General features: G+C 32.3%; 2 protein-coding genes and 1 non-coding gene across 3 annotated transcripts; all 3 read right to left on the bottom strand.

Annotated features, from left to right (window-relative positions):
- Nucleotides 1-5,131: 5,131 nt before the first annotated feature.
- On the bottom strand, nt 5,132-6,658 carry LOC104895073 (bZIP transcription factor 11). The gene has a single exon (XM_010681483.4). The coding sequence runs from the start codon at nt 5,984-5,986 to the stop codon at nt 5,444-5,446; it is 543 nt and encodes a 180-aa protein (XP_010679785.1). The 5' UTR covers nt 5,987-6,658; the 3' UTR covers nt 5,132-5,443.
- A 3,638-nt stretch (nt 6,659-10,296) lies between these two features.
- LOC104895301 (mitogen-activated protein kinase 4) lies at nt 10,297-14,237 on the bottom strand. The gene is given in 3 exon segments (XM_048637827.2): nt 10,297-11,187; nt 11,850-12,141; nt 12,143-14,237. Coding segments are annotated over 3 exon segments (1,068 nt in total). The 5' UTR covers nt 12,235-14,237; the 3' UTR covers nt 10,297-10,503.
- Nucleotides 14,238-15,095: 858 nt separating this feature from the next.
- Nucleotides 15,096-15,167, bottom strand: TRNAH-GUG (transfer RNA histidin (anticodon GUG)). The gene has a single exon. It is a non-coding gene; the product is annotated as a tRNA-His (tRNA).
- Between the last annotated feature and the right edge of the window lie 11,514 nt (nt 15,168-26,681).

The raw sequence follows: 26,681 nt of genomic DNA, 5'->3' as shown, positions 1-26,681 counted from the left end.
CCACAATTAGAAAGCAATCCAATTCAGTAAGTAGTGACGTAGAAATGGCAGAATTTCACCACGATTCATCTGTTATTCTGTTCCCATTTTCCTCTATGCTAATTTTGTGTTTGTTTGGTTAAATGTAGGAAGTATGAATTTTTTTGGAAATTTATTTTTCTTTGTAATTGTATTTCTTAGGTTTTGTTAAATGTTGTTTGGTGATTCATGGGAAATGAAAATTCTTATGGGAATTTCCACTTACCTAGTTCCAGGTCTCCCTAGGTGAGTAATTTCCTCCATTTTGTAGGAAGTGGAACTTTCTAAGAATTTCTACTTTTCATGAATTTGTCAACCAAACAACATCAAAAAATTCCAATTCATAGGAATTCTACCTTCTCATGTTAAACAATGTTAACCAAACTAGCACAAATTATTTGTGGAAAGTTGAAGGTAACATATATACTTCCTCTATCTCTATTTTATATTAGAGAAATCTAAGGATAAGAGATGAGAATCGAATCCAAATCTTCTGAAATCATGAGAGAAGATGTAATCAAATGAGCTATCCTCACTCTCACCGGTCAAATTTTATGATTTTGATTAAAAACTTGTTTTAGCTATGTAAGATTGTATGACACTAATTTTTGTAAACAATTATAAGTTAACAAGTAAGAGTATTAATTTCGGATAATCCGATCTGAAAATTTCGGATCGGGGATAAGCGACTCGAATTTGATCCAAAAAAGTGAAAATTTTGGATCGGATCGAATATATGAAAACTTTTAAAAATGAAATTTTCAAAGAAAAAGCACATAAAAAAGGTTTAGGATCATTGGATATTTCGGACATCCGGATTCAAAACCGGGTATTTTCGGATAACCGGCCTTAAAACGGATATTTCAGATTGGATATCCGAAAATACATGGAAAAATCACCATGTTTAGGATATTTTGGGATATACGAAATTCAAAATTTCTGACCCATACCAGACTCGAAACCTTATGGATACTCGATCCGAAATATACGAAACTTCAAAAATCAGATAAGATATTTGATTTATCGTATTGGATCGACCAGATCACGAATCGGATCAACCAGATCAGATATTATCCACACCCCAATTAATAAGTACAATACCTCTCAATATTTATTAACTAATCCTATTTATTTTAATAAAATTAATAAAAAAAATCGTTCTCATAGGAGTTTATTGGATTTTACCTTTCATTATTTGACACAATAAAATCTATATAAAAGATGATCTACACTACACATGAATAAACTTGAAGAAAATATTAAATAACACGCAAAATAAGTGATGATCACTCTCCACTCTCAACTCTCCAATAACGAAAAGAAGCGTGGGGATACATAATTCTAGTTACTTAATTGGTCTTTCCGGTATACTAACTACCAAGAATAGATCAAATAATGATCTCATCAACATTATACTTATAGTTAATTATAGATTTGGTAAGCTTATAATGCGGCTTATCGCACACCTCATGACCCACAGTATAAAAACAAACAATTTAGCACCTCAGACACCTAAGCCCCTAGCGATTTGGAAAATGTAAGCAATATTTTTCCCCTTTTTTTTTAATTATATTGTTGATTTAATAATAGAGAACGTATTGTGTCGGACTCGTCCGACCATAATCTTGGTCGGACGACTTTCAGGTGGTTCCAATTTTTTTTCAGGTAGTCTTCATTTTTTTTCCAGGTGGTTCCAAATTTTTTTCAGGTAGTCTTCATTTTGTCTTCAGTTAGTCTTCTTTGTTTTTCAGTGGGTTTTTGTGCTTCAGTTAGACTTACTTGGGTTTCAGTTGGTCTTTATTCCTTTTCAAGTAGTCTACATTTTTTTCAGGTAGTCTTCATTTTGTTTCAGTTAGTCCATTATTTCTTTCAGTTGGCCCATTATTTCTTTAGTTGGTCCAACTGAAAGAAAAGAAAGTCTAACTGAAAGAAAAGAAAGTCCAACTGAAAGAAAAGAAAGTCCAACTGAAAGAAACAAAGTCTAACTGAAAGAAAAGAAAGTCTAACTGAAAGAAAAGAAAGTCCAACTGAAAGAAAAGAAAGTCCAACTGAAAGAAAACAAAGTCTAACTGAAAGAAAAGAAAGTCTAACTGAAAGAAAAGAAAGTCCAACTGAAAGAAAACAAAGTCCGACTGAAAAGAAAACAAAACACTAACCTCTACTTTCTCTCACTTTCTCCTTCTTCTTCATTCCTCTTAGCTGATACTCCATACTCATGTTCAGAACACCACCAGTCCACCACCATGTCAAAAACCCACTCCTCCAAGAACAACATCAGAAGTCGTCAAAAACCGCTTCTTACGTTGAAAATCATCCATCACTGCCGCCGTGTAGATTGAAAATGTCACTGCCGCATTGAAAATGTCAGCTCTTCTTACATTGAAAATGTCAGCTCTTCAAATTATCTAAATTCTCTCTCTCCTTCTTCACACATATATAATCCTCCTTACATTTCACCCTCTTCTTCCTCCATTACCATATCTACTTTCTCTCTCCTCAAAATGGGTAACTGTAAATTCTGTAATGGCTTACCACCACCACAACAACAACTAACCACCGCAACAAAAAACACAACGTACGTCATTCTCTCTCTTCCAACATCGGCAGAATTCTAGGTCGTCCAATGGAAGATGTTCGTGAATCCTACATTTTTGGCCGTGAATTAGGTCGCGGACAATTCGGCATAACTTACTTAGTTACTCATAAACAAACTAAACTCAGCTTCGCTTGTAAACCTGCGGCGTTAAGTTGGACTTAGCAAGTCTGACGGAAAGTATTGGGTCAGACGATCTAACCCAATACTTTCACTTAATAATAATATGCTATAAGTATTATATTTGGTGGTACCTTCTTGTGACGTTTTATTTGTACTCATACTAATATAAATCCAAATTTGTTCTCTTAATATAAAGTTGTCCTCTATACATCTAGAGGTGGGCATGGGACGTGCCGGGACGGCCCATGTGCCAAGCCCACGTGCCTCGTGCCACAACTAACGTGCCATGTCAAAACGGGACAAGAAATGCTCGTGTCGTGCCGGGCTCGTGCCAAATTGTAAAATCTAAGGCCCATGCACGACCCGGCCCACGTGCCGTGCCATCGTGCCTTATACAAATTTTAAATATTATGAAAATTTTTAACCAAAATAAGCGTGCCAACTTGTGGGTCGGCCCGTCGTGCTTGTGCCGGGTTCGTACCAAACTTTTAGAATGTTGTTCATGCATGGCCCACGGCCCACCACTCGTGTCGGCGTGCCGTGCCATGCTCATAGCGGATTCGTGCTGGGCCGGGCTCAAATCATGCCGTGTCGGCCCTCGTGCTGGCCCGGCCCATGCCCATCTCTATATACATCTTAGACTTTAGAAGAATGTAAATAAACTTAAATTTATTTTGAGTGCGAATTTAACCTGGTTTTTTTGTTCATTTGAAATTACATTATTATTTTTTTCAAAAGGTATATTATTATTTTGTTAAAACACTTTTTTAAGCAAAACAAAAAAAAAGACATTGGATTGATAAAAAGTATAAACCACTATTGGCTACGGTTTCCCCTAAAAAAAAAAAGTATAAACCACTAGCTTGTAGCGTAGAAAATGTTCTTTTAAGTTTGGAAGGGCCTTTAACGATTTTTAACTTAATTAGGTTTGCCATTTGTGTTAACTTTTCAGGATGGTGGAGGTGAATTAGGATAGTGACTAAATAATGCGGGTAAATGTCCAATTCAACCGCGTCACTCACGCGCATTATTTTGTATTAAAATAAAACTTTGTTATAGAAAGTTTGTTACAAATAAAACTTTGCTACTATTTCCTCCGTTAGAATTAAAAATAGTTGCATCATTTTGTATTTTCACATTTGTTAATGCATTATTTCAAATATTAATATTTCTAGTTTTTAATACTTTCTCCGTTTCAAAATAGATGGTATATTGTTGACTAAAACGCTTGTCGAGGCACTACTTTGACTACTAATATCTTTAACTATGTATTAGAGTAAAGTATAAAATTTTGATTTTATGAAAATATACATTAAGACAAATCCAACAACATATTACATTATAACATTTGATTTTACCTAATAGTAAATAATGCATGGTCAAACCTCATTCATGAATAGTGGAAAAGTCAACAATGTAGCATCTATTTTGAAACGGAGGAAGTAAGTAAAAGTTATAAAAAGTTAATATTGAAATAATATACATTGAGACGAATCTAATAAAATTTTATATGTTTATATTTTTCCTAAAATACAAATTACAAAAACAATCAGAGTGCAAGATGTGAATAGTAAACACTATACAATTGCGAAAGAAGTATATTTCAAAACCAAAACACTTATTTTTATATCGGGCTTTTGTGGGTGTCACGGTTTACACTGATTGCCTGATCCAATGATTATGAGGAGCCATAAAAGCTACAATTATTTTATGGTCAATAATTTTCTAACCAATCAATTCTGATAAAATACTTCGAAAGGTCACAATAAGGGGCCCTTGCTGCCTTGCATCATACTATCATATTCACAATAAATTGAAAAGTCCAAACTATCTGCATCATATGACGCCTAACATAATTAATACATTCGTACATTACCCACCAAGTAGCATTTATTGGCCTATGATAATAACAAGAGATTTTATTTAAGTTGGACTCTTAAGCTGAATTAGATAAATTTATAAGAGATATCTGTCTAATGAAGCTATCTCGATTTCTATATATGTGATACTTATAGTATTTTATTGTAAAATCGAGGTAATTTTTGCAGTGGTAATTATCATAATTGTAAAAGTAACTTCAATATTATAACATCTTAGAATCGAATAAGGCTATATATGTTTAGTTCACCTGAAATTTTCTTATCTGAACTTATCTGAACTGATTACAAAATCTTATCATTTAGATTTTTCTCAATATATAAGAAAAAATATAGTCATGTGGGGTCTTGTTTGATTCGTCTCAATGAGTACTTTATTAATATTCGATTATTATAATTTTTACTAATATGTAATGAAAGATATTTAATAGTATACTAATAAGCATGATCTGATCTGATTAGATTTGAAATAAGGTGAACTGAACATAGCCTAAAAATGTAACTCCAAATACAACGATAATAACTCATAATAATTAATAACTTTCATTATCAATACAACAATTCTCTTTTCAAGGATGGATTTTACAATGTAACACCCTCATGTAACACCATGTACTTTGTACTACTATACCATTACAATCGCAACAAAACAACATTATTTCCCCATTTTAATCAAACAACTAGTTTATTAATGAAGGAATATATATATATATATATATATATATATATATATATATATATATATATATATATATATATATATATATATATATATATATATATATATATTGGATCGTTGTTAACATTAATTACCACATGATCAAGGCCTTATCTAGCACATGAAGGCATCTGAGGTAGACACAATAGGATAATTAGCAAATGAAAACCCCCATGAATTCATCGAAAATCCATCATCAAACTCAAGATCAAAGCTACCAAAGCTCTCTTGATCATCACATTCACTATTATAATTATTGTTGCCATTGTTGTTCGTGTTCGTGTTCGTGTTCGTATTCGTATTCGTGGTCGTGAGGCAGCTAATAATATTATTAAGAGACTGAAGGCGGTTTCCAAGCTCAGCTAGCTGAGCCCTAAGGACAGAATTCTCCGCCTCAACGTCGAGATAGTGCTGCGTTGTGGAGTTCGTGGTGGTCAAGATCTTGTTGTTTTGAGCTTTAATCTCTATCGTTTGAGCCCTCAGATCATCCATATGCTTTTGTTTTCGTATTCGAGACCGCCTCGCTGATTCCCTGTTGGATTCCATACGTTTCCTCTTCCTTAAATCCATCATCTGTTGAGGATCTGCCTCAGATCCTGATGATGAGTTATTAGGTGTAATAACATGTTGTTGACTTGATGAACTTGAACTTGCCATGTATATAAGAGTAGTAATATAAAAGCTAACCTAGCTCGTAAATAATTACTGTTGGGGTGAACCGATATCTCCTTGTCAACTAATAATAATATATGAACCTAAGAAGAAAAAAATCGGGGAGCTAAGCAGGGGAAAAGCGATTAGAGTAACATTGTTTCGATCTAAAAGGGTAGAATGGATTTTTACTAGTCGTAGACCTGTATTGTAAACACTATATATATATATATATATATTGGATAATGTTACTCTAATAAAAGCTCATGAGAATACGTAGAACCAGTAGAGGAAGACAACAGATAAGGAGGAGACAAGGTGGGTTCGACGGCGGAGGGCGGAGTTTATGGTGAACCCGGAGAGGAGGACTTCACTGATTATAGGCGACATGGAAGAAACTTGGTAGGTTTCAATCTTAATCCATGCATTAATTTGATGTTTATAAGTTTGTTTGGTGTATGAAATGACTAATGAAGATGAGTAAGAGAAGTGGATTGTTTGGTTGGATCTTTTGAGATTGGGGGAGGTGAGGAATCAACTATATATGAAGGTGATGAGAGGAAGCAATATTATTGAACAAAAAAAAAGAATGGGAGGTTAAGAAAAAAACTTCAACTAAGAAAAAGATGATAAGGAGAAAGAGGTTTTGGTGATGGGAAATGGGTGTATTTTATAACAAGTGATTGATCATCATTTACTCTCTTTTTTTAAATAAAGATTCTCTTTAAAGCACTCTAATAGTCCTAACCTAATTAAGTTTTAGTATTTTAATGGAAAGGGATTGTGATTTTCTATGTTGAGGCAAGTATGAAGTCGTGCAGTGTACGCTCAATTTGTTAAATTAAATTTATCCCTTTCATGTGTGGAAAATAAAGTTTTGTATTAAAAGCTTATAGATATTTTAGTTCGTAAAAATAAGTTTAATTCAATAAAAATTAGTCAAGTTCAACATGAATAAGTTCTATTATGCGAAAAAAAAAATGTAAGTTCAACAAAAATAAGTCAAGTGTAACAAAAATAAACAAAATCAGCAAGAATAAGTCCAGCAAAAATAAGTTCAACAAAATAAGTTCATAGGAAAGGTCAAAAAATAAGTTCAACAAGAATAAGTTCGGTAAATATAAATTAAATTCATAAAAATAATTTGAAAAAAACAGACCTTTTATAAACAATGATACAAATTTGACTATATTTTTCCTATTAATGTAACTTAAGAGAAATCATTAGTCAAATAAGTTTGTCCTCCAAATAATTGATTCTGATACACCAAGAAAAGAAAGGGAACCATAACTTCCATCCAACTAAATCTTGACTATAGTGAATATTACCTGAAAATTCATCACCCATTTGTTCCAATATATAGTAGTAATAATTTCGGTTTGATTTTAATTCTTTCATTTAAGTTTCGGCTAATATTGCATGTCAAAGTAACTCAAATAAAGCTCGTTATATAAGACATAACCCTACGATAATTCCAACCGACTCTTAACTATTTTTGACTAATAGTCCTCATAAAATGCAAGAAAATTTGAATAAATCACAAATACCAAAACTAAAGAAGTAATTTTCCCACCTGAAATTCTGAAAATTATATTGTCACACGGATAGATTGTCCCATACTAGAAATTTTTAGCTCGATTTACTCATTGAGCTACTATAATGTGCTCGCTTAAGTCTGAACTACAATCCTTGTATCTCTTGAAATTTAAGGCACAAATAACGTATATTAATATTATGGAATGTAGTTATAAAGATCCAATTTTTTCTCCAACTGCCTTTTTTCTTGGAAGGCTTTTGATTGTCTTGTTAATAGCAAAAGTAGATATCGTCTTAGGAAAATCAAAGCTTATTATTACTTTTGAAAAATATGGGTGTTTTTTTGATATATCATCTTAGATAATCCCGATTTATAAGCGTTTTTCTAATGTAACTCTGATTTTGACAGACCTGTTTCCAATAACCTTGAACTTGATTTTTGTCATTAAACTGGACGGAATTAGACACGACGTTATACTGCGTATTTTAAGACAATTGACAATTCCGTCAGATTTAATAACAAAAATCAAGTTCAGGATTATAAAAAACAGGGCTATCAAAGTCAAGGTTATATTGAAAAAAAATGGATTTTAGTTTGTGAAGAATGGGGAATTCTAAAAGGAGATGGCGGTGAGTACCTATGCAGATTATTTCTAAAAATGGCATTGTGGCAGGTGGCCGGTGGCGGTAGAACGAAGTAACTTCTCGCATCGAGAGAATTGTCAATTGTCCAAGTGCAAGCTGTCACACGGCATCTAACACCCATGATTTCTTATCGTATTCAAAAATAAATCACAATGTGATATTTTTTTCAAGGGAAAAAACGAGAATATTTATAGTATACCTGGGTGTACCAACATGGTACACCTAAGACTATTTTCTCCAAATGAGCAAAATGAGCGAATCAACAAATGAGCAAAATGAACAAATGAGCAAACATTTCTATTCATTTAAGAAAATGAGCAAACACTTTTATTACAAAATGAGCAAAATGAGCAAATGAGCAAAATGCACATATGAACAAATTTGGTGTCAAATGAGCATCTGAAATTCTAATTTATTACAAAAATACCCTTGGGTGTACCATGCTCATGGTACACCCGGGTATACCATGAGTGAACTCGGGAAAAACAGGTGGTTAGAAGCTAACATGGAGTACACTATATGATATCTCTAATTAGGATTTAGGGTATAAGAATGATCCTATGTTCCTATCCACTATATTTCATTTTTTTTTCCTTATGAATATGTAACTTCTTTTTATATTGTGTAATAATATTTGGGCTCGAGCGTTGCTCCGGGCTGATACCGTTTTACAGATTTGATATGTATTTTTTTTTCCATTCCCATTAAAATATATTAAGAAAAACGCAACACTAAAAAGGTACCAATATAATAATGTGGACAATTAAAACATGATTAAAAGTTGGTTGAGGTTACATGTTCAAATCTTATTGCAACCTAATTTTACTTTTGTTAATTAAAATGATTTGTCACTTGTGCATACATTGGACAATTCTAACGGGGTAACAAAGGTGTCACGTGGCGTGTATACATTACGTGGAGGTGCCACATGGCGTGTATACATTACATGGAGGTGCCACGTGGCGTGTATCCATTGCCACAGTACACCTGTCACTTGTGTATACATTGGACAATTCTAGTGGAGTAACAAAGGTGCCACGTGGCGTGTATCCATTATCACACACGCCTTTTAATATATTTGTATAGATTTTTAATTATGTTAGCACTGTTTACCTCACTTATATTTCAATTTACTGTTTCAAGATAAACAAAGTTTTCATTTGACAAGCAAGAAACGAAGTTTAAGGGTGCGTTCTCCTCAACTTAAAAAATTAAGTTTCAGGTCTAATAAGTTCAGATAAGTTCAGATAAGTTGCAATAAGGTCCAATAAGGGCAATAAGTTTCAATCAGGTCTAATAAGGTCCAATAAGTTTCAATCAGGTGCAATAAGTTCCAATCAGGTGCAATAAGTTCCAATCAGGTGCAATAAGTTCCAATCAGGTCTAATAAGGTGCAATAAGTTCCAATAAGGCAGGTCTAATAAGGTCCAATAAGGTCCAAATAGTCAATGTTTAATAAATATTTGTATTATTGTCTATTATGTTATTATTAGAATTTTAATTAAAGTACCACAATGATTATATAGTATTATACTTGTATTAGTGTCTATTATTTTATTAAAATATTTGTATTATTATCTATTATTTATTATTCATATTACTATTAGCTGATTATGTTATTATTAGATTTTTTTATTAAATATCGTGGTGACAATTAAGACTTGTATGCAAATTAATCGAGGGTTAAGTTAGAAACCTTTTATAAGTCAAAAGACTAGTTTAACAAAATTAATTAATTAACTATAGTTGCTTGGCCAAAAAAATTATTGACATGAAATTAAGAAAATCCCACATGATAATGTATTATTTATATTCGAAAAAATTATGGTCAAAATTCAGAGTTTTGACCTTAAGAAAAGCAAGTGAAACGACTATTAAAAAGCGTCGTATTTGATGAATATATATAACTGAAAAATAAATTGCATAGGAATTAGGAAAAACATTTAGCAATATTACATTGAAAACCAGAAAAAATGAAATAACTCCATCTACAATGTTTAGAATGAGCTTAATAAAGAAATTATCAATCATTATTATCATCTAAACGTTTTAAAAGGACTGTAGTAATGGCCATGGGAAGTCAAATTCAACTAATCTACCTTAATCGCACACATTTTGTTTCTGCAGCATAGCTCATATTGAAGCTCTGCTATGCACCAATTAGCTCAATAAATGCATCTTACATTAAACCAATTGTTTGTAGAGCATCTCGAAGAGAAATATGAGCTATGCTGCATACAAGTCTAACACATAAATTAATCACAACTCTTTGAAATACAAATACTGAATATTGAATAAAACTTAAATGTTTTTTATATGAATCACAAAGAACAATACTTTATCTACAAATGCTGAAAAACAATTTCAGGTTCATAGATCAACATCTCTCTCCACATTATATCTCTCATTTTTATCTCCCCGATCTTTGGATCAATATCAATATTCAATGGTTTTGGAGCAGGATCAGGAGAAGGATCATACAACGCTGAGAGGTAAGGGTGTTGAAGTGCTTCAGAGATGGTAATCCTCTTGTTCGGGTTGAATACAAGCATTTTTTGTAGCAAGTCCAACGCTAAAGGATTGGCTCGAGGATATAAGGCCGCGAATGGAATTCCACTTGAATAATGTTGTGTTTTTATGAAGTTTATTGTTCTTAAATCTTCAATAAAGTCCATATCAGAATTATGATGAGGAGTTCCAAGAATGCTGAGTATGAGTTTCAATTGGTTAATACTATCTCGACCAGGGAAGATGGGTTTGCGCCCCAACATTTCAGCAAATATACATCCAACACTCCACACATCAATTGATGCAGTGTAGTTGCCACCACAAACAAGTAGCTCGGGTGCTTGGTACACACGGGTTCCCACATACTCAGTCATAGATCTACCTTCACCTTTGCTCGTTCTTGCTAGGCCGAAATCACAAATCTTTAGATCATAGTTTGCATTTACCAAGATATTTGCAGGCTTTAGATCTCGGTGGAGGATGTTAGCTGAATGGAGATGATTTAGGCCTCGAAGTAACTACAACAAGAAAAAAAAAAACATGGATTGATAATCATAAAACAGGATATCAATTAGCACATATTTCTTTGAAAAAAATTCAAATGATAACATTCCTTTGTTAGTTGCAATATTTTGAAGCCAATGCAAATCTTTAACAGTAAATATTTTTTTTTTTTTATGATTTGTCTTTTGTCTTCATGGATTAAAATTAAGAGAAGCGGGAGGAATTGAGTCCTATTACAATGGCACTACGTTGCTGTCTAATCTTGGACAAACTCATTCTACGGAAAACATTACATTTAATCACTCATCTGTCCTATTACAATTGCACTACATTGCTTTTTAATCTTGGACAAACTCATTCTACGGAAACATTACATTTAATCACTCATCTTAAACACAATGTTCTTCCTGCTATAGGATGTGAGAAAGAAGTTCAGCACCATGCCAGGAACTAAACAAACTTATATTATGTAAATACGCATTGAGTTAATTCCAACAATATTTCTTATATAAAAACTATGATCTAATTCTTTCCGATTAAAGTTGTTGGTTAAATTTTTCCGATAGTTAGTCTATTAATAAATAAAAAATCTAAGAGTTGATGCAACTCTAAAAAAAAAAAAAAATATAGCTAACAAAAATAGAGCAAAAAAAATTTGGAATTAAGAATATAATACCTGAACAAAAAATAACTTGCATTGATCATTGGTAAGAGGTTGAGGTGACTTAATAATCTGATCAAGGTCAGTATCCATAAGCTCATAAACCAAATACACATCTTTAAAAAGTTGTTTAGGAGAACTAATCAAAACGTTCTTTAACTCAATAATATTCCGATGGCGAATCTTCCGTAGAATTGTAATTTCCCTTAGTATTCTTACTGCATTAGTTGGATCGTCAAACGCATCAATGATTTTTTTGATGGCAACTTTTTCAGTAGTTTTTGTATCAAGACAAGAACAAACAACATCCCTTTCCTAGTGGTTTTATTGGTACGTACTTTGCGTCCACGTCGAATATGGTATTCCATACCCTAAAACTATGTATCTCGTGGAAGATCATCCTTACTAACTTTCTTACAAAATTAAACAAAGACGATTTAAGGGATGGTTGATTTGGTTTTAGCAGAAGTAGCGTGAGTTTTTCTCTCTAACTTTGCATTTACCTTTCCCTCTTATTTATAACAACGACTTTCTCCTATCCTACTATGTTTATGATAATCTACCCATCTTAATTAGTTTAAACTTAGGTAGAGATAATACTACATAGAAGATAAAATAGAAAATGTTTAATGCATATTTCTGAAACGGTTTTCTACTCTTCCTAAATCCTACATAAAGTTGTATTCTTATAGGTTAGAAAAATCCTAAACAAAGTTGTATTTTATAGATCAATTTAAAAAAAACAAACGGTATTATTTTTTTGTCCTACTTCCACAAGTTTCCCACCGACTAATCTCCACGTTCGAACTCGAGATCTTGATTAAGGGCCGACTCACGCCAACTCCAATTGGTTAAAAAAACAAACGGTATTATAATGCTCTTCCAAAAAATTAACAGGCTCCTTTCGAAAAATAAAAAACAGGCTATGATTTCAAATTTTAAGGGCCCAAAAATATTATGGAGCCCAATCTTGCTCTCTTTTCGACAAAAAAAAGTACTAGTGTCTAATAATTCATCACTTACCTTTAAAATTCTTCTTCAATTTCTCTGATTTCTCTCTTCTTCTTGTAAATTCCGTAATTATCTTCGAACAATAATCCTCCATATCAGGCTATCAGCTGTCACCCGTAAAATATGTAATATTAGTTTTATCACCATCAAATACGCAATTATTGCTTGCACAATGCTATAATCCGAAGTTGCATTTTGATTTTGAAGAATTGCATTTTGGTTTTGCAATCGTGGGTAATTATTGTTGGCTTTGATTGATTATTTGATTTTTTTTTTTCTTGTTTGCATTTGTAATACTTATTAGGGAACTTTGGTGTATTCTCTCTCTACTCACCATAGTGAATCATGAAACAAGTGTTCTTTGCTTTCGGACACTTGGACTTATAGCTGATTATTTTGGTTCGGCCCAGCCTGCTTTTTGGATGGGGGTTGGGCATAATCTTTTGCTTTGGGCAAGGCAAAAATGACTTTTCAGTCTATTTTGGCCCAAAAAGTCCTTCATTTTGACCCGAAATACCGGATTTTGGGTACAAAATTTTGGCCCGGCCCGATCAATAGATAATTTTTTAGGCGTGGCCCGGCCCAAGTTGGACTGTTGCACATTTTGCCGCCTTTTTTTTCAATCTTATTTATCAAAATGGCTGTTTTTTTTTTCTAATCTTATTAATTGTTTTTGCCTTGTGAATAAGTATGATATATTTTTGTAATATTGAATAGGGAAAAAATAAATGAAGTATTAAATATTTGAAGAAGTTAAGCATCATATAATCAGAGTATGAAAAATAAAAAATGAAATGTGGCTGAAAGCCCGTCATTTTGATCCGAAATAGCGGGTTTTCGGCACAAAATTTTGGCCCGGCCAGATTAATAGGCAATTTTTTTAGGCGCGGCCCGGCCCAAGTTGGACTGTTTTTTTTTTTCAATCTTATTTATCAAAATGGTTGTTTTTTTTCTTCTAATCTTATTAATTGTTTTATGTGTCTTATGAATAAGTGTGATGTTATATTTTTGTAAGGGTAATGATATATGTAACCCTTAGGGCTACATATAAGCATTAAATACATTTTTTTAAATGGAAACAATTTAAGAATTCAATACACATTTTCACATCAATTGAGGTAATAAATGCTTGATTTGATATTTTATTTCCATTTTAAGCACCTTATACATGGCCCTAAGGGCTATGTATATCATTTTCCTTTTTGTAATATTGAATAGGGAAAAAATAAATGAAGTATTAGATATTTGAAGAAGTTAAGCATCATATAATGAGAGTATGAAAAATAAAAAAATGAAATTATTTGTCTTATGAATAAGTGTGATGTTATATTTTTGTAATATTGAATATATAGGGAAAAAAATAAATGAAGTATTAGATATTTGAAGAAGTTAAGCATCATATAATGAGAGTATGAAAAATAAAAAAATGAAATTATTTGTCTTATGAATAAGTGTGATGTTATATTTTTGTAATATTGAATATATAGGGGAAAAAATAAATGAAGTATTAGATATTTGAAGAAGTTAAGCATCATATAATGAGAATATGAAAATGGTTGTTTTTTTAGGCGCGGCCCGGCCCAAGTTGGACTGTTTTTTTTTTTCAATCTTATTTATCAAAATGGTTGTTTTTTTTCTTCTAATCTTATTAATTGTTTTATGTGTCTTATGAATAAGTGTGATGTTATATTTTTGTAAGGGTAATGATATATGTAACCCTTAGGGCTACATATAAGCATTAAATACATTTTTTTAAATGGAAACAATTTAAGAATTCAATACACATTTTCACATCAATTGAGGTAATAAATGCTTGATTTGATATTTTATTTCCATTTTAAGCACCTTATACATGGCCCTAAGGGCTATGTATATCATTTTCCTTTTTGTAATATTGAATAGGGAAAAAATAAATGAAGTATTAGATATTTGAAGAAGTTAAGCATCATATAATGAGAGTATGAAAAATAAAAAAATGAAATTATTTGTCTTATGAATAAGTGTGATGTTATATTTTTGTAATATTGAATATATAGGGAAAAAAATAAATGAAGTATTAGATATTTGAAGAAGTTAAGCATCATATAATGAGAGTATGAAAAATAAAAAAATGAAATTATTTGTCTTATGAATAAGTGTGATGTTATATTTTTGTAATATTGAATATATAGGGGAAAAAATAAATGAAGTATTAGATATTTGAAGAAGTTAAGCATCATATAATGAGAATATGAAAAATAAAAAATGAAATGTGGCTGCTGGGATTCGAGCCCAGGTCTCCACGGCCACAACGTGGAATTCTAACCACTAAACTACAGCCACTTTTGTTGAATACTAGGTCGTATATAACTTACTATAGCAATGAACTTTATTACCCCTTTGGCAATTTAACAATTAATTTCTACTCTTATATTCATATAATGATAAAAGAACAAGAATGAATAACAGTTCTTAGAAATATTAACAAAACAAAAACATCTAAGACAATACTGAGAAATAAAATCTTAATAAAAATTAATTATCATAATTATGATTTCGTTCTAAAAGGTCAAGTCATATAGTCTCTTTATTTGTTGTATTTTTAAATTTAGACATTCTATATTTTTTTTTATGGAATTTAGACATTCTTATATGATATCGAGGGATATATTTTAATAGATATGTGGCTCAATTTTCTTGATAGGTTGACCCACTTTATTAATTGATAGAATAATTTGTCAAAAAGATCTTTTAAAATAAAATGTCCATTTTACAAAAAATAATCTTATAAAAGTTGTTTTTTTTGTTAATTACAACTTTTAACTTTTTACGAGATAAAATCTCAGACCATTTTTTCGGGGTTGACTGTCACTTTCTGGCGTTGACCCACGTTTGGAACATGATTTAGCAAGTTGAAGACTTGAAATAAATTATAATTTTTGGATCAAGGATTTTATGAGCTTGAATTTTATTTTATATATAATTGAAGGATTTGTTGTATTAATGAATCTAGAAGGAAAGAAGAGTCGGGGGAAGAATAGGAAAAGGTAGGTCAATACCGAAAGTGATGGTCAACGTCGGAAAAGAAGTCTGAGGTTTCATTTGGCAAAAAAAATGGAGTTAAAGGTTGTAAGTCACAAGAAATATTTTATAAGTTTGTTTTTCGCAAAGTGAACATTTTATAAGGTTTTTTTTTTTGACAATTTTTTTTCTAACAAGTAAAAAACCCACATTTTAAATCAAGGAAAACCTTTATCTCCCTATTACTCTATTCTCTTTTATACTATTTTGACGTTTTCGTTGACTTACGTATAAAAAAAATGTCCTGATTGATAATAAAGGTAGTAGTACTTTGAGGTAGAGGTATAATTCTACAGTCTTTTGAATTATATTTCTCCATACTATTATGTGATATCTTATATAATATTTAACTCAAGAAAAGTTAGGAGTGTGTTATATTCACCTTAAAATAATTAAGTTTTTTTTTTTTTGACGGAAAGAAAAGGGATTTCATTAATATTTCGCCAAACGGCACTTACAAGCCATTTTTGAAAAATATAAAATTCTAATAGAAATACATATCACACTAGAAATGTAAACATCGCAGATTTGACTTAATTTTGCCTTAATAAAAATCTTCATCTGAAGCAATGCAATCTGTGAGTTCGCTCTGGTTCGGCATACGATCTGCAGATGCGGAAATTTCGGGATGAACGTACTCCAATAGTCTTCCATAATTTTACAGAAGTTGTGAAACCCTAATTCTTCAAAAACCAACACAATCAACATAGTAGAAAAAATCACCATCTAAAATATGGGAACTTTTATTGAAAGCAAATAAATAGGATTTTTTGGGGCTTACCACTGGTTAAGAAAAGGATGAAGGAAGAAGAAGAGGAAGAAGAAAGGAAGGAGAAAGTTTTAAAATAATGAAAACCCTAGCCGCGGAGGCTAGGAAGAATCCCTCCCAAGAAAAAACCTAGAGGGAACAAACTCTCTCTAGAAAACTAGAGAGAGAACCCAATGTTAAAATAATTAAGTTTTAAGTCTAATGAGTTTAATCTAATCAAGTCGGATATATTAGTCGAGGTATCCCCACTTGACATCTCTTTTGAATGTGAATTGTTTCTATATATCTTTTAGGAACGTGTATTTGTTTAGATTATTCCATTAAAATAATATGTCATATATATTATACTAAACATAAAGAATCATTACATAATTTTATATTTAACTATATATGTACAAATGTTTAGATAACACGGAAAGTACTTGAAAATAATAAAGAGTCCATCTTTGGTGAGACGGTCTCACGTTAGTGTAAACGTGAGACCGCTGATGTCATGCTGACATCACACACGTGTATCAAACAAGCAGTAGAATTAGTTAAGCGTTTGCACCTATTAGTTATGCTAGCCTTAAATTGCTTCTGGATGAATTAGTTAAGCGCTGAAGTATATTAGTTAAATGCTGAGGTATATTAGTTAAACGCTAGGATAGATTAGTTATATCAGAAAAAATACTTAGACCAGTAGCGCTTGGGCCTATAAAGCGCTTGGGGCAAACGCCAATACATGCTTATTTTGACAGATCTCACGTTAAGACTAACGTGAGACCGTATTTTATAAGACTTTGTGAATAATAAATATACGTGATTTTTTCAATAATATTTGTTTTCGATCAAATGTTGTACTATTAATTTTTAATTCTTACGATCATTTTATCTATGATTATTTTTTCAACAAATAAATATAATATTATAGAACATACTTTTAATGTATAACATGGGTTGGACACAAGTCTAGTTGCATATACAAAATGCCGAATAGATTCAATGAGAAATCAACAATTGACACGCCATTCAAATGCCAATTGTCCCTAAATTTTTGTAGAAATTAATACTATATATATACATGTAAAATATCTAATGCTGCTAATCATATATAATATTTTTATAATTTATGAGAAATTATAGATATATAAATCTTTAGAAAATAATATGGAAATTTATTGAAATTAATAATCACATATACTTTTTTGCACAATATCAAATTTAGATTAGTTGAGGCATCATTTAGTTTATGTCATGTTTTTTGTTTTTTTTTTAACAAAGAAATATAATAATTATATAACAATTTTAATTTGTATGACACAAATTTTAAGTATAATAACTAATAGTGGACCAGGGTGATACTCCGGGTCCATTGCATAATTCTTTTCATTTTATTTTATGACATTAATTGACATTAATTGAATTACATGTCGCTATATCAGTGTATTATACAATCATATGACAAGTGAAGACCTCCAAATTTCCAATATTTTTATACATATTTTAATAATATATATATTATAATACTCCGTATTTTTGGTATTAGTTAGTTTTATAGAGTAAATAAGAAAATATAAAGAATGAGGTTGAAAGTATTTTTTTATATTATTTACAGAAACATATAGTTTGAATAAACCTACAGTTATAACTTAACTATACAACATACATTTTGTAGCTAGTTATATTATAATTAGATTTTGCTTTATTTTCCATATAAATATAATAAGAAATAGAAATCTATATCTATACTAATACATTGAAAGGCGTGCATAAACCAGGAACGGTGCCACGTGGCGCTCTCTCTAAGGAGTTTTAATTTAGTTCATGTAATCGATGTACAATAAAAAAATTTAGAAATTGCATAGTATAGGTTTTGATCCCGTGACCTCAAGTTCATGTACTAAAGTTTTAACCGCTAGACCAAGTTGTATTTAGTGCTATCATATCAAAGTACAATATTAATAAATGAAATTTTTCTTACCCGGGGCATAGCCCGGGCCTAATAACTAGTAAATATATTAAAAGGCGTGCGTGACAATGTATACACGCCATGTGGCACCTCTGTTACTCCACTAGAATTGTCCAATGTGTACATAAGTCATGTCAATTAACAAAAGTAAAATTACCTTGCAACAAGATTTGAACCTGTGACCTTTTGCTATTATACATGACACAATTACTATCTAAACTAACTTTTAATCATGCTTTAAGTATCCACATTATTATATTTATATCTTTTAAATGTTGAGGTTTCCTTAATACTATATTTTAGTGGAAATGAAAAAAAGATATATCAAGTTCGGAAACACAATACCAACCCGGGGCAACACCTGGGCCGAAAAACTAGTTATATTATTGTTCATGAGCCCATTAGTAGATATTGTTCATGAGCCCATTAGTAGATATTATCCTATTTGGGGCCTAGCCCGCAAGGATTTACTTTGATGCTAAATCGAAGTCCTACCCAAATGAGGCATTCACCTCTATATAAAGATGACTTTGTTCTCTTCAACTTCCGATGTGGGATATCTAAGATATTAGGATTTTGTTCTCCTCAACTTTCGATGTGGGATAGCCAAGATCTTAGGCACCTTATGTGTTTTGTTTAATAGAAGAATAACGAAGTTGCTCATTTGGAGGTTGAATGCACATGTATATCGGGATCCAAGGTGTTCATATATGCATATGATATGTACTTTGAATCATATACTTTCGATTTCATTTTTAAATAGAAATATTACATTGCTTTTAAATACTTTTTTTCAACACAAAGACCAATATGAGATTATATATTAATTGAGTATTATATTTGTATTTCAAATGAAAATTTGTAGGTTTGAGTCTTAAAACACATATTTTTTATTGTTCAATTTGTGTCATTTGATTTACAAGGAGAAGTACACGACTACATAATAATTTTAGTCATAGACAAAAAATTTCGAAACATTGGTCTTGTTTGGCAATTAGAGGACATTCGTTAGCAGATTGTAGCTGATTTTTTTAGCGGATTTAACTAGATGATTATATTAACGTTTTGTATAAAGGCATTGGGTAAGTAACTGGTAGTTGATTACTATAGAATTGTGAAATGACCAATAATAATGACATATGCATAATTCATTATTGTACTTTTTAAAATTTATTTATGTAATATTCAACAACTTTAATATATAAATGTAATTGGCCAATTTATTCCAAAACCTCAAATGTCAAAAAGTTCATCCCATAACTTTTTCAAAAAGAGCTATTTTTCAAGCCCAATCAACTAATTAAAACCTCTATTTACCGAACAGTCAAATTAAAGGATTAACTTATCAAATCCTCTAATATGAGTTCAAACTTTTAATTTTATTCCAAAGCTCTCTTTACTAAGCAAGACAATTAAGTTCAGTTGACATAAAATGAAAGGATGATGCCATCAACATACAATCTATACAAATACATTTAAAGACGTGCGAAAATAAGAAACTGTGCCACGTGTCGCTCTTCTTAGGGAGTTTTAGTTCATGTAATCCATGTACAATAAAAAAATTAAGAAATTGTAAAGTATAGGATCTGATCCCAAGACCTCAAGTACATATACTAAAGTTTTAACCACTAGACTAAGTTGTATTTAATGTTATTATCATAAAGTATTATATTAATAGATGAATTTTTTATTACCCGAAACATAGCCCGGGTCTAATAACTAGTTTCGTATTTAAAAATTAGAAAACTGTTGCAGATCTAATTTTGGCCATTGAAAGTGGACTAAAAGTTTCCCTTCGCGTGCACATAAATAAGATTATGATATATATTACGTCAGGGGCCCAGCCGCCCAGGACTTCTTTTCTTTTTTCTTTGGTGCAGGGTGGCCAAGAGGCCCAAGACTATAATAACCAAGTGGTCTGTTACTCTTATTAACGACAAAATCAATTTGGCTTTCTGGGTCTGCTGCTAAGAGGGAGTAGAAAATTTGGAAGCTTTTGCTGCTTAATTAACTAGTCAAACATTTACACATTATTTGGATGCTAGAAAATAAAGAAAAATAGAAGGAATGAAAAGGAAGAGAAACAAGGAGATTTTGGAAAGATAATATACGAGTTACTGATTACTCGACCTTGTAAAGTTATTTTAAAACTCTAAAAGACCTAAATACAGAATTAAGGAATGAAAGAGTAACTGTACTTGATTAAGTTGGGTACCCACATTTACGGGTAGTTAAAATAGCGGCCCTGACTGACCCAGAAAATCAACCGCTTTAGGGTTGGGCTATAGGGTACTCGAGCTGTAAAATTATGCACTTAATAATCTAACTCCCTGTTGCAATTTTGCACTATAAAGTGATGAGTTTGTTTATATGGTCCATCATCTTGTATCTTGCAGCCTAAGAGGATAAAAAAGAGTTCAAAAAAGACAATAGTTTTAGAAATTAGAATACACTAATAGACAGTGGACATAAAAGAGTTGAACCAAAGTTGACAAGTGAACTAAGTAAATGAAAGACAAAAAATAAGAATTGAAACTTAAACTATTCTGAAAACAATCGACACTTAAACTATAAGAACCAAAGTTGTAGTTTTAACTTTTTCTATAGTAAAGCAGGCTATGGAAAACGAACTTTGCGGGTATTTGGGTACCTGAATAACATAGGAAGTCGGTTTATTAATCTACCCGATTAATCTAATTTCCAGGTCGGTTACCAAATCCGTTAAAATTTTTAAAAATTATTAGCCGATTTTATGATTGCAAATCGGCGGGTAGACATGTCGAATAATACGAGTCGATTTTTTTTCGGGACACCCTTAGGTGAAGGGGGCCAACCGGGCAAGACTATGATAATACGAGTCGATTTTTTTTTTGACACACTTAGTACCTTCGCGTCGCGCAAGAATGTGCATGGTGTCACGCGCATGCTTGATTTTCAGCCAAAATTCGATTCTACGTGTTTATTGTGCACCCATGAATTTGAAATCCTGACTTCACCACTGCATATAAGTTATCAATTAATTTAAATCAAAGTTCAATATTAAGTAGATCTATTGATTAACCACGAAATGATGAAAGAATCACACTAGCTTGATGCTTTTGAGTGCACCGTATAATTTGGATGTTGTGACATATCGCTCCTTAACAGTAACATCCATCCATAATAACCACATAAGAGAGGTTAGGCTGAAAGCACCAATAGGTAGCTTATAAACAAGAGTGCCCCACACTCTAAAGATTTTTTAATACTTCCTCCGTTTTTTTTTACAGGTTACACTTTCTATTTTAGAAAGTTTCAGATTAGATGTTACACTTTTATTTTGAGTAATAACTTCTCTCTATCTCTCTCCTATCACATGTTCACATGGGACCCTTTTGTTTTCTTTCTCTCTATCTCTCTCGGGTCTCTCCTATTTAGAAATTGCCTAAGAGTCCGTGATTTGAAAAGTGTAACATGTAAAAAAAAATGGAGGAAGTATATTAGTTTCACTACTTTCTGTATATATGTATATGGAAAGAAATCTATCAAGAAACTGGCACAGATAAAGATGGTAATATTGGTAAACTATCTGCCTTAATGCACAAGACAATGACTCACAATTTCATAATCTTAGCTAGTTGAATTATCGATGGAAAAGCTAGTTTAGGATTTGAGGCAGCTAGAAGATAGGATGAAAATAATATACACTACTCTATCTTAAATTTGTGCATCGCACAGAAATTAACCTAGTGGATAATAAACTGAGTTAAGTGAGATTTCAACAAATCATAAGAATCAACTCATAATTGGTACTTCACTACATAGAGAGGATGACAACACCTTAATTAATTAATAGAAGTTAGATTATAAACGGGAGCAAGTAGTAGGACCATCAACCATGGTCCCTGAAAGCTGGCTGAATGCCCTAATTTTAATTGAAAGATGTAGAGATTCTCGATCATATCTTCCAAAGCTTTGTCTTCTTCTGAAACAGGTACTTTAATCCGCCTCATACCAACTCTAGAGCCCCTCCTTTTCAGGCCTCTAGACCACATTAACAATGAAGCTAATAATTAAGCTCATGTTTGCACCCGGCCCTCACATTTAAAACCAAAGTGAGGAGATGGATATTGTTATTCATGCAATCGCAATGCAATAATTTGGTACATAAAACGCCACTAATTTTCTACACATTCTTTTGTTCAACGCGCTATATTATTAGTTGATGTGATATGATATAGGTTGCTAACAAGCATTATTTTTTTTGGTACATAAAGAAAGTTAGGACACCCTTCTCTCAAAGGAGATTCCTAACAAATCAAGAAGAACAAATTTATTTAACAAAGGTTCCGTAGAAACATCCACGCCAACCGAAGCAGCAGAACTATTGTGAGCTTTTTTTTTTATAGAAGATCTGCTACTCGATTAGCTTCTCGAAAAATATGCTTAATGGAGTAGAATCTAAATTGATGAAGCACATGTCGAATGTCATAAATTAGGGTTTAGGTAGTCTAAGGGTAAGTGTAATGCGGTAATGCCCTTACAACACTATTATAACTACTTGATTATCTCCTTCGATATAGAGATCTTGAATATGTTGATGAATGACAAGTATCAGTCCATTTCTTAATCCTCAAGTTTCAGCAATGATAGCTAAGGTTTGGCCAAATCGATAAACTTGAGCGACCACAAGAAGACCATCGGAGTTGCTAATGGCAACACCGACAACAACTGATGAACCAATAACTGAACCATCAAAGTTTAGCTTTAAGCAACTAGAGGGAAGGGATTGCCAGCTAACTGTAATGGAAGAAAGGGACCTGTAACAAGAAAGTGAAGATATAGTAAAGGAAAAATCCATCGTAGTTCGAGTAGTCCATTCCAAATACAAATACCAAGCTCTTTAATAAATACGGTTTAGATTAAGCATAGTTTCGTCAAAGATAATTGAATTACGTTCCTTCCAAATACTCCACAAATTATAATAGAACAATTGTAAGACCTGAGAGTAGGGATGGAGATATGTTAGACATTGTACACGGTCTTGAGGCACTATATTACGGATTTTTGGTCATGTATAATTTGAGATCCAATATTAACAAATTAGAGGGTATGTGAAAAATAAATGGCCAAGAGTCTTATTATCAAATTTACAAAGGGGGGAAAGAGCGTCATTAGTGATTTGACGTTTGGCTAAATTAAATTTCAATGGCAGACCATTTTGTAGACATTGCCATAGAAAAATTTATACTTTAGGAGCTATATTAATTTTTCATATCCAGTTAAAAGGCCAAGGAATACTGCTAGAAGGATTAATTTCATGAGCTAGCCAAGTAGTTGTTTTAATAAAAAAATCACCGGAGTTAGTAAGCCCTCAACAAGGAACATCTGGGGTAATTTGGCTAAGGGATAGGAATCCCCAAGATTTGGTGGACGATATGGGATGGGACTAGACCTGGGCATGGGTCGGGCCTGTTCACGGGATCGGCCCGCGGGCTTGGGGAAATGGTGGGTGGGTGGCGGGCCGTGCCAGGCCGGATTTTGTCCACGGGCCGGGCTCGTGCCTCCTGTGGGCCTGGCCCGTGTTTTTTTTTGTATTTCTGACAGTTTTAGGCTAAAAAAGAAAGGAAAGGAGCGTTCAGCCCGCGGGTTGGCCCGTGCGGGCTCGTGCTGGTGCGGGCCTAAAATAATTTTTTTTGACTGTGACAGGCTCGCGGCCCACATAGCGGACAATGGGCCCTGCTTCGAGCGGGCTCGTGCCAGACCGAAGCCAAATCGTGTCGGGCCAGGCTGGCCCGACCCATGCACACTTCTAGATGGGACTAACTCATTAAGGAGAAAGACATTCCATTGCCTTGAAGGAAGAATGACATTACTAACCATAAGATCCAAATTAGCAACAGACATGATATGAAAATTTATTTTCAATAAGGCTTTGATTAGCACAATTGTTGTCAATCCAAAATTTCTTTTTTTTTTTCCAGTTCCAATTTTCCAACGTATTACTTTCCTTAGAAGCTCTCGTGATTGAAGAATGGACTTCCAAATATTAGAGTCTTGTGGCTTAGGTTTGTACTCGAAGAAGGAAGTATTCCGAAGATATTTTTGGCGCATAAGAGTTGGCCAGAGAGAGTGGTGGTAAGAAAGGATTCGCTAGTCTATTTTAGCTAAGTATGCTTCATTCACATGGGTCGTTTTTTCGAAAATTCAACCCAGGCCACCATATTTTTGGGGTGACAAATTTTTGACTACACAATTAGGGATAGCCTAGAAGAGTTTGTTGAAGAGCGCCAGAAAAAATTTCGGTTAATATTATTTATTGTAGAACATATTTCCTTGAGAATCTGAGTCGTTGCCATAAGATAGGCTGGGGAAGATTCTAGATGACTCTGAATAAGAATTGATTTTCCAGCTTTCTAGAGAAAATGATTATGCCAAGAATTAATTTTGTTGTCAACTTTTTGAACTAATGGTGGAAATCGCTAGGTATTGGCTTATAATTGGGGAAGATATCCCCCAAACACCTTCCTAGAAAAACCTTTGGGGTCATATTAAAAATATCAGCAACCGATCTTCGTTTAGAATTCAGGATATGTTTACACTAGAGGAAAAAAAAAGGAAGGGCTGCGCAAGAAGGGCTGCGCTTTTCCTAAAAGCGCAGCCGTACTAGTGAAGGGCTGCGCTTTTTTAAAAAAGCGCAGCCCTACATAACAGAAGGGCTGCGCTTCTTAAAAAAAGGCCACCGTCATGTATGCCAGCTCCGATCATAGAGTCAAAGGGGTAGTCAACTCTATCTTTCTCTGTCTCGAATCGATGCTAGATGTGAAACGTGTGAAAGTGTGAAACAGAAAGCAAATGTTTACTTGAAGGGTTTTAACTTTTTTATTTGAAGAAAATGTTTATTGTTCATATTAATATGGTTTATATGTGCCTACTAAGTTAGTTTCTTGTGTGTTATTTTTTAAATTTCTTTTCCATTTTTAATGATTACTTTGATTTACTGATTATTTTATACTTTATATGTTAGTTAGATTCTTAGATTATTTGAGTATTTACATGAAAATTGTTGATATTATTCATTAATTAGCGTGTAATTGAAATTTATGATTAGAATCAAGTGTGTGTAATTGAAATTTATACTTTATCATGTGTTAGTTATCAAAAATAGAATAAACAACAATGTGTAGATTAAAAAATAGACCAAAAAGGAAAATGTGTAAATTAAAAATAAACGGAGGGAGTAATGATTTTTATGGATAAGGTTTGTAGGGCTAGAGTAAATTGTTGACTCGTAAGATGCAAAATGTAATCTGAACCATATGATATTTTTCTCTTATTTTGGGTTGTATAATTATGCATATTTTGGATATTTTAGTTGTAACATTTATGTATTGAACAATTTATGCAAATTTCCGCCCTAATTTTGCGTTTGCCGTTTGTTATATGTCTGTATCTCTAAATTGAAATTCTTGAGTCCGCCACTGCAAATACGGGATATTATAGAGCTTTTAAATGGGTTGCATAAATTATATGTGGCACACAATTGCAACAGTTCTGAAATAATCAATGGTGTCAATGTCAATATGTACATAATGTACGTACCTAGTTACCTGCATCTGATCTAGACCTAAGAGTACTTATAGTGCTCTTTGTTGGGTATAAGAAAGATTAACAAAAAGGATTAACTATGAGTAGTATATAATCACATGAAGGTATCGATGAATTAACATAATACTACAACAATAATTTGGGAATCCCTATGCTTCGATATTAATAAGCGGATAATTTCCGTAAATTTTGTTATTACACAACTGTTCGGTGAGAGAAATATGTTACTGCTTACGACTCTATCCGTCACTAAATAGAGTTTTCGTTTCTTTTGGACATAAGTATTAAGGAGAAATTATAAGTGAAAATCTTAATTGTATTAAATCAGAATTAAAAATTCAAGTGGGTATAATATTCATTAATTGTTTATTGAGAGTAGATAATGTGGGTCACTTTACAAAGTCATTTTGTTTATGAAGAATTGGGTAATATAATCAAAAGTGAAAGCTAAATAAATATTTTATCTGAT

The sequence above is a fragment of the Beta vulgaris genome, chromosome 6, assembly GCF_026745355.1.
Source record: "Beta vulgaris subsp. vulgaris cultivar EL10 chromosome 6, EL10.2, whole genome shotgun sequence".
NCBI classification, from domain to species: Eukaryota; Viridiplantae; Streptophyta; class Magnoliopsida; order Caryophyllales; family Amaranthaceae; genus Beta; species Beta vulgaris.
The sequence above is the reverse complement of the archived record's forward strand: the minus strand, read 5'-3'. Positions and strand labels throughout refer to the sequence as shown.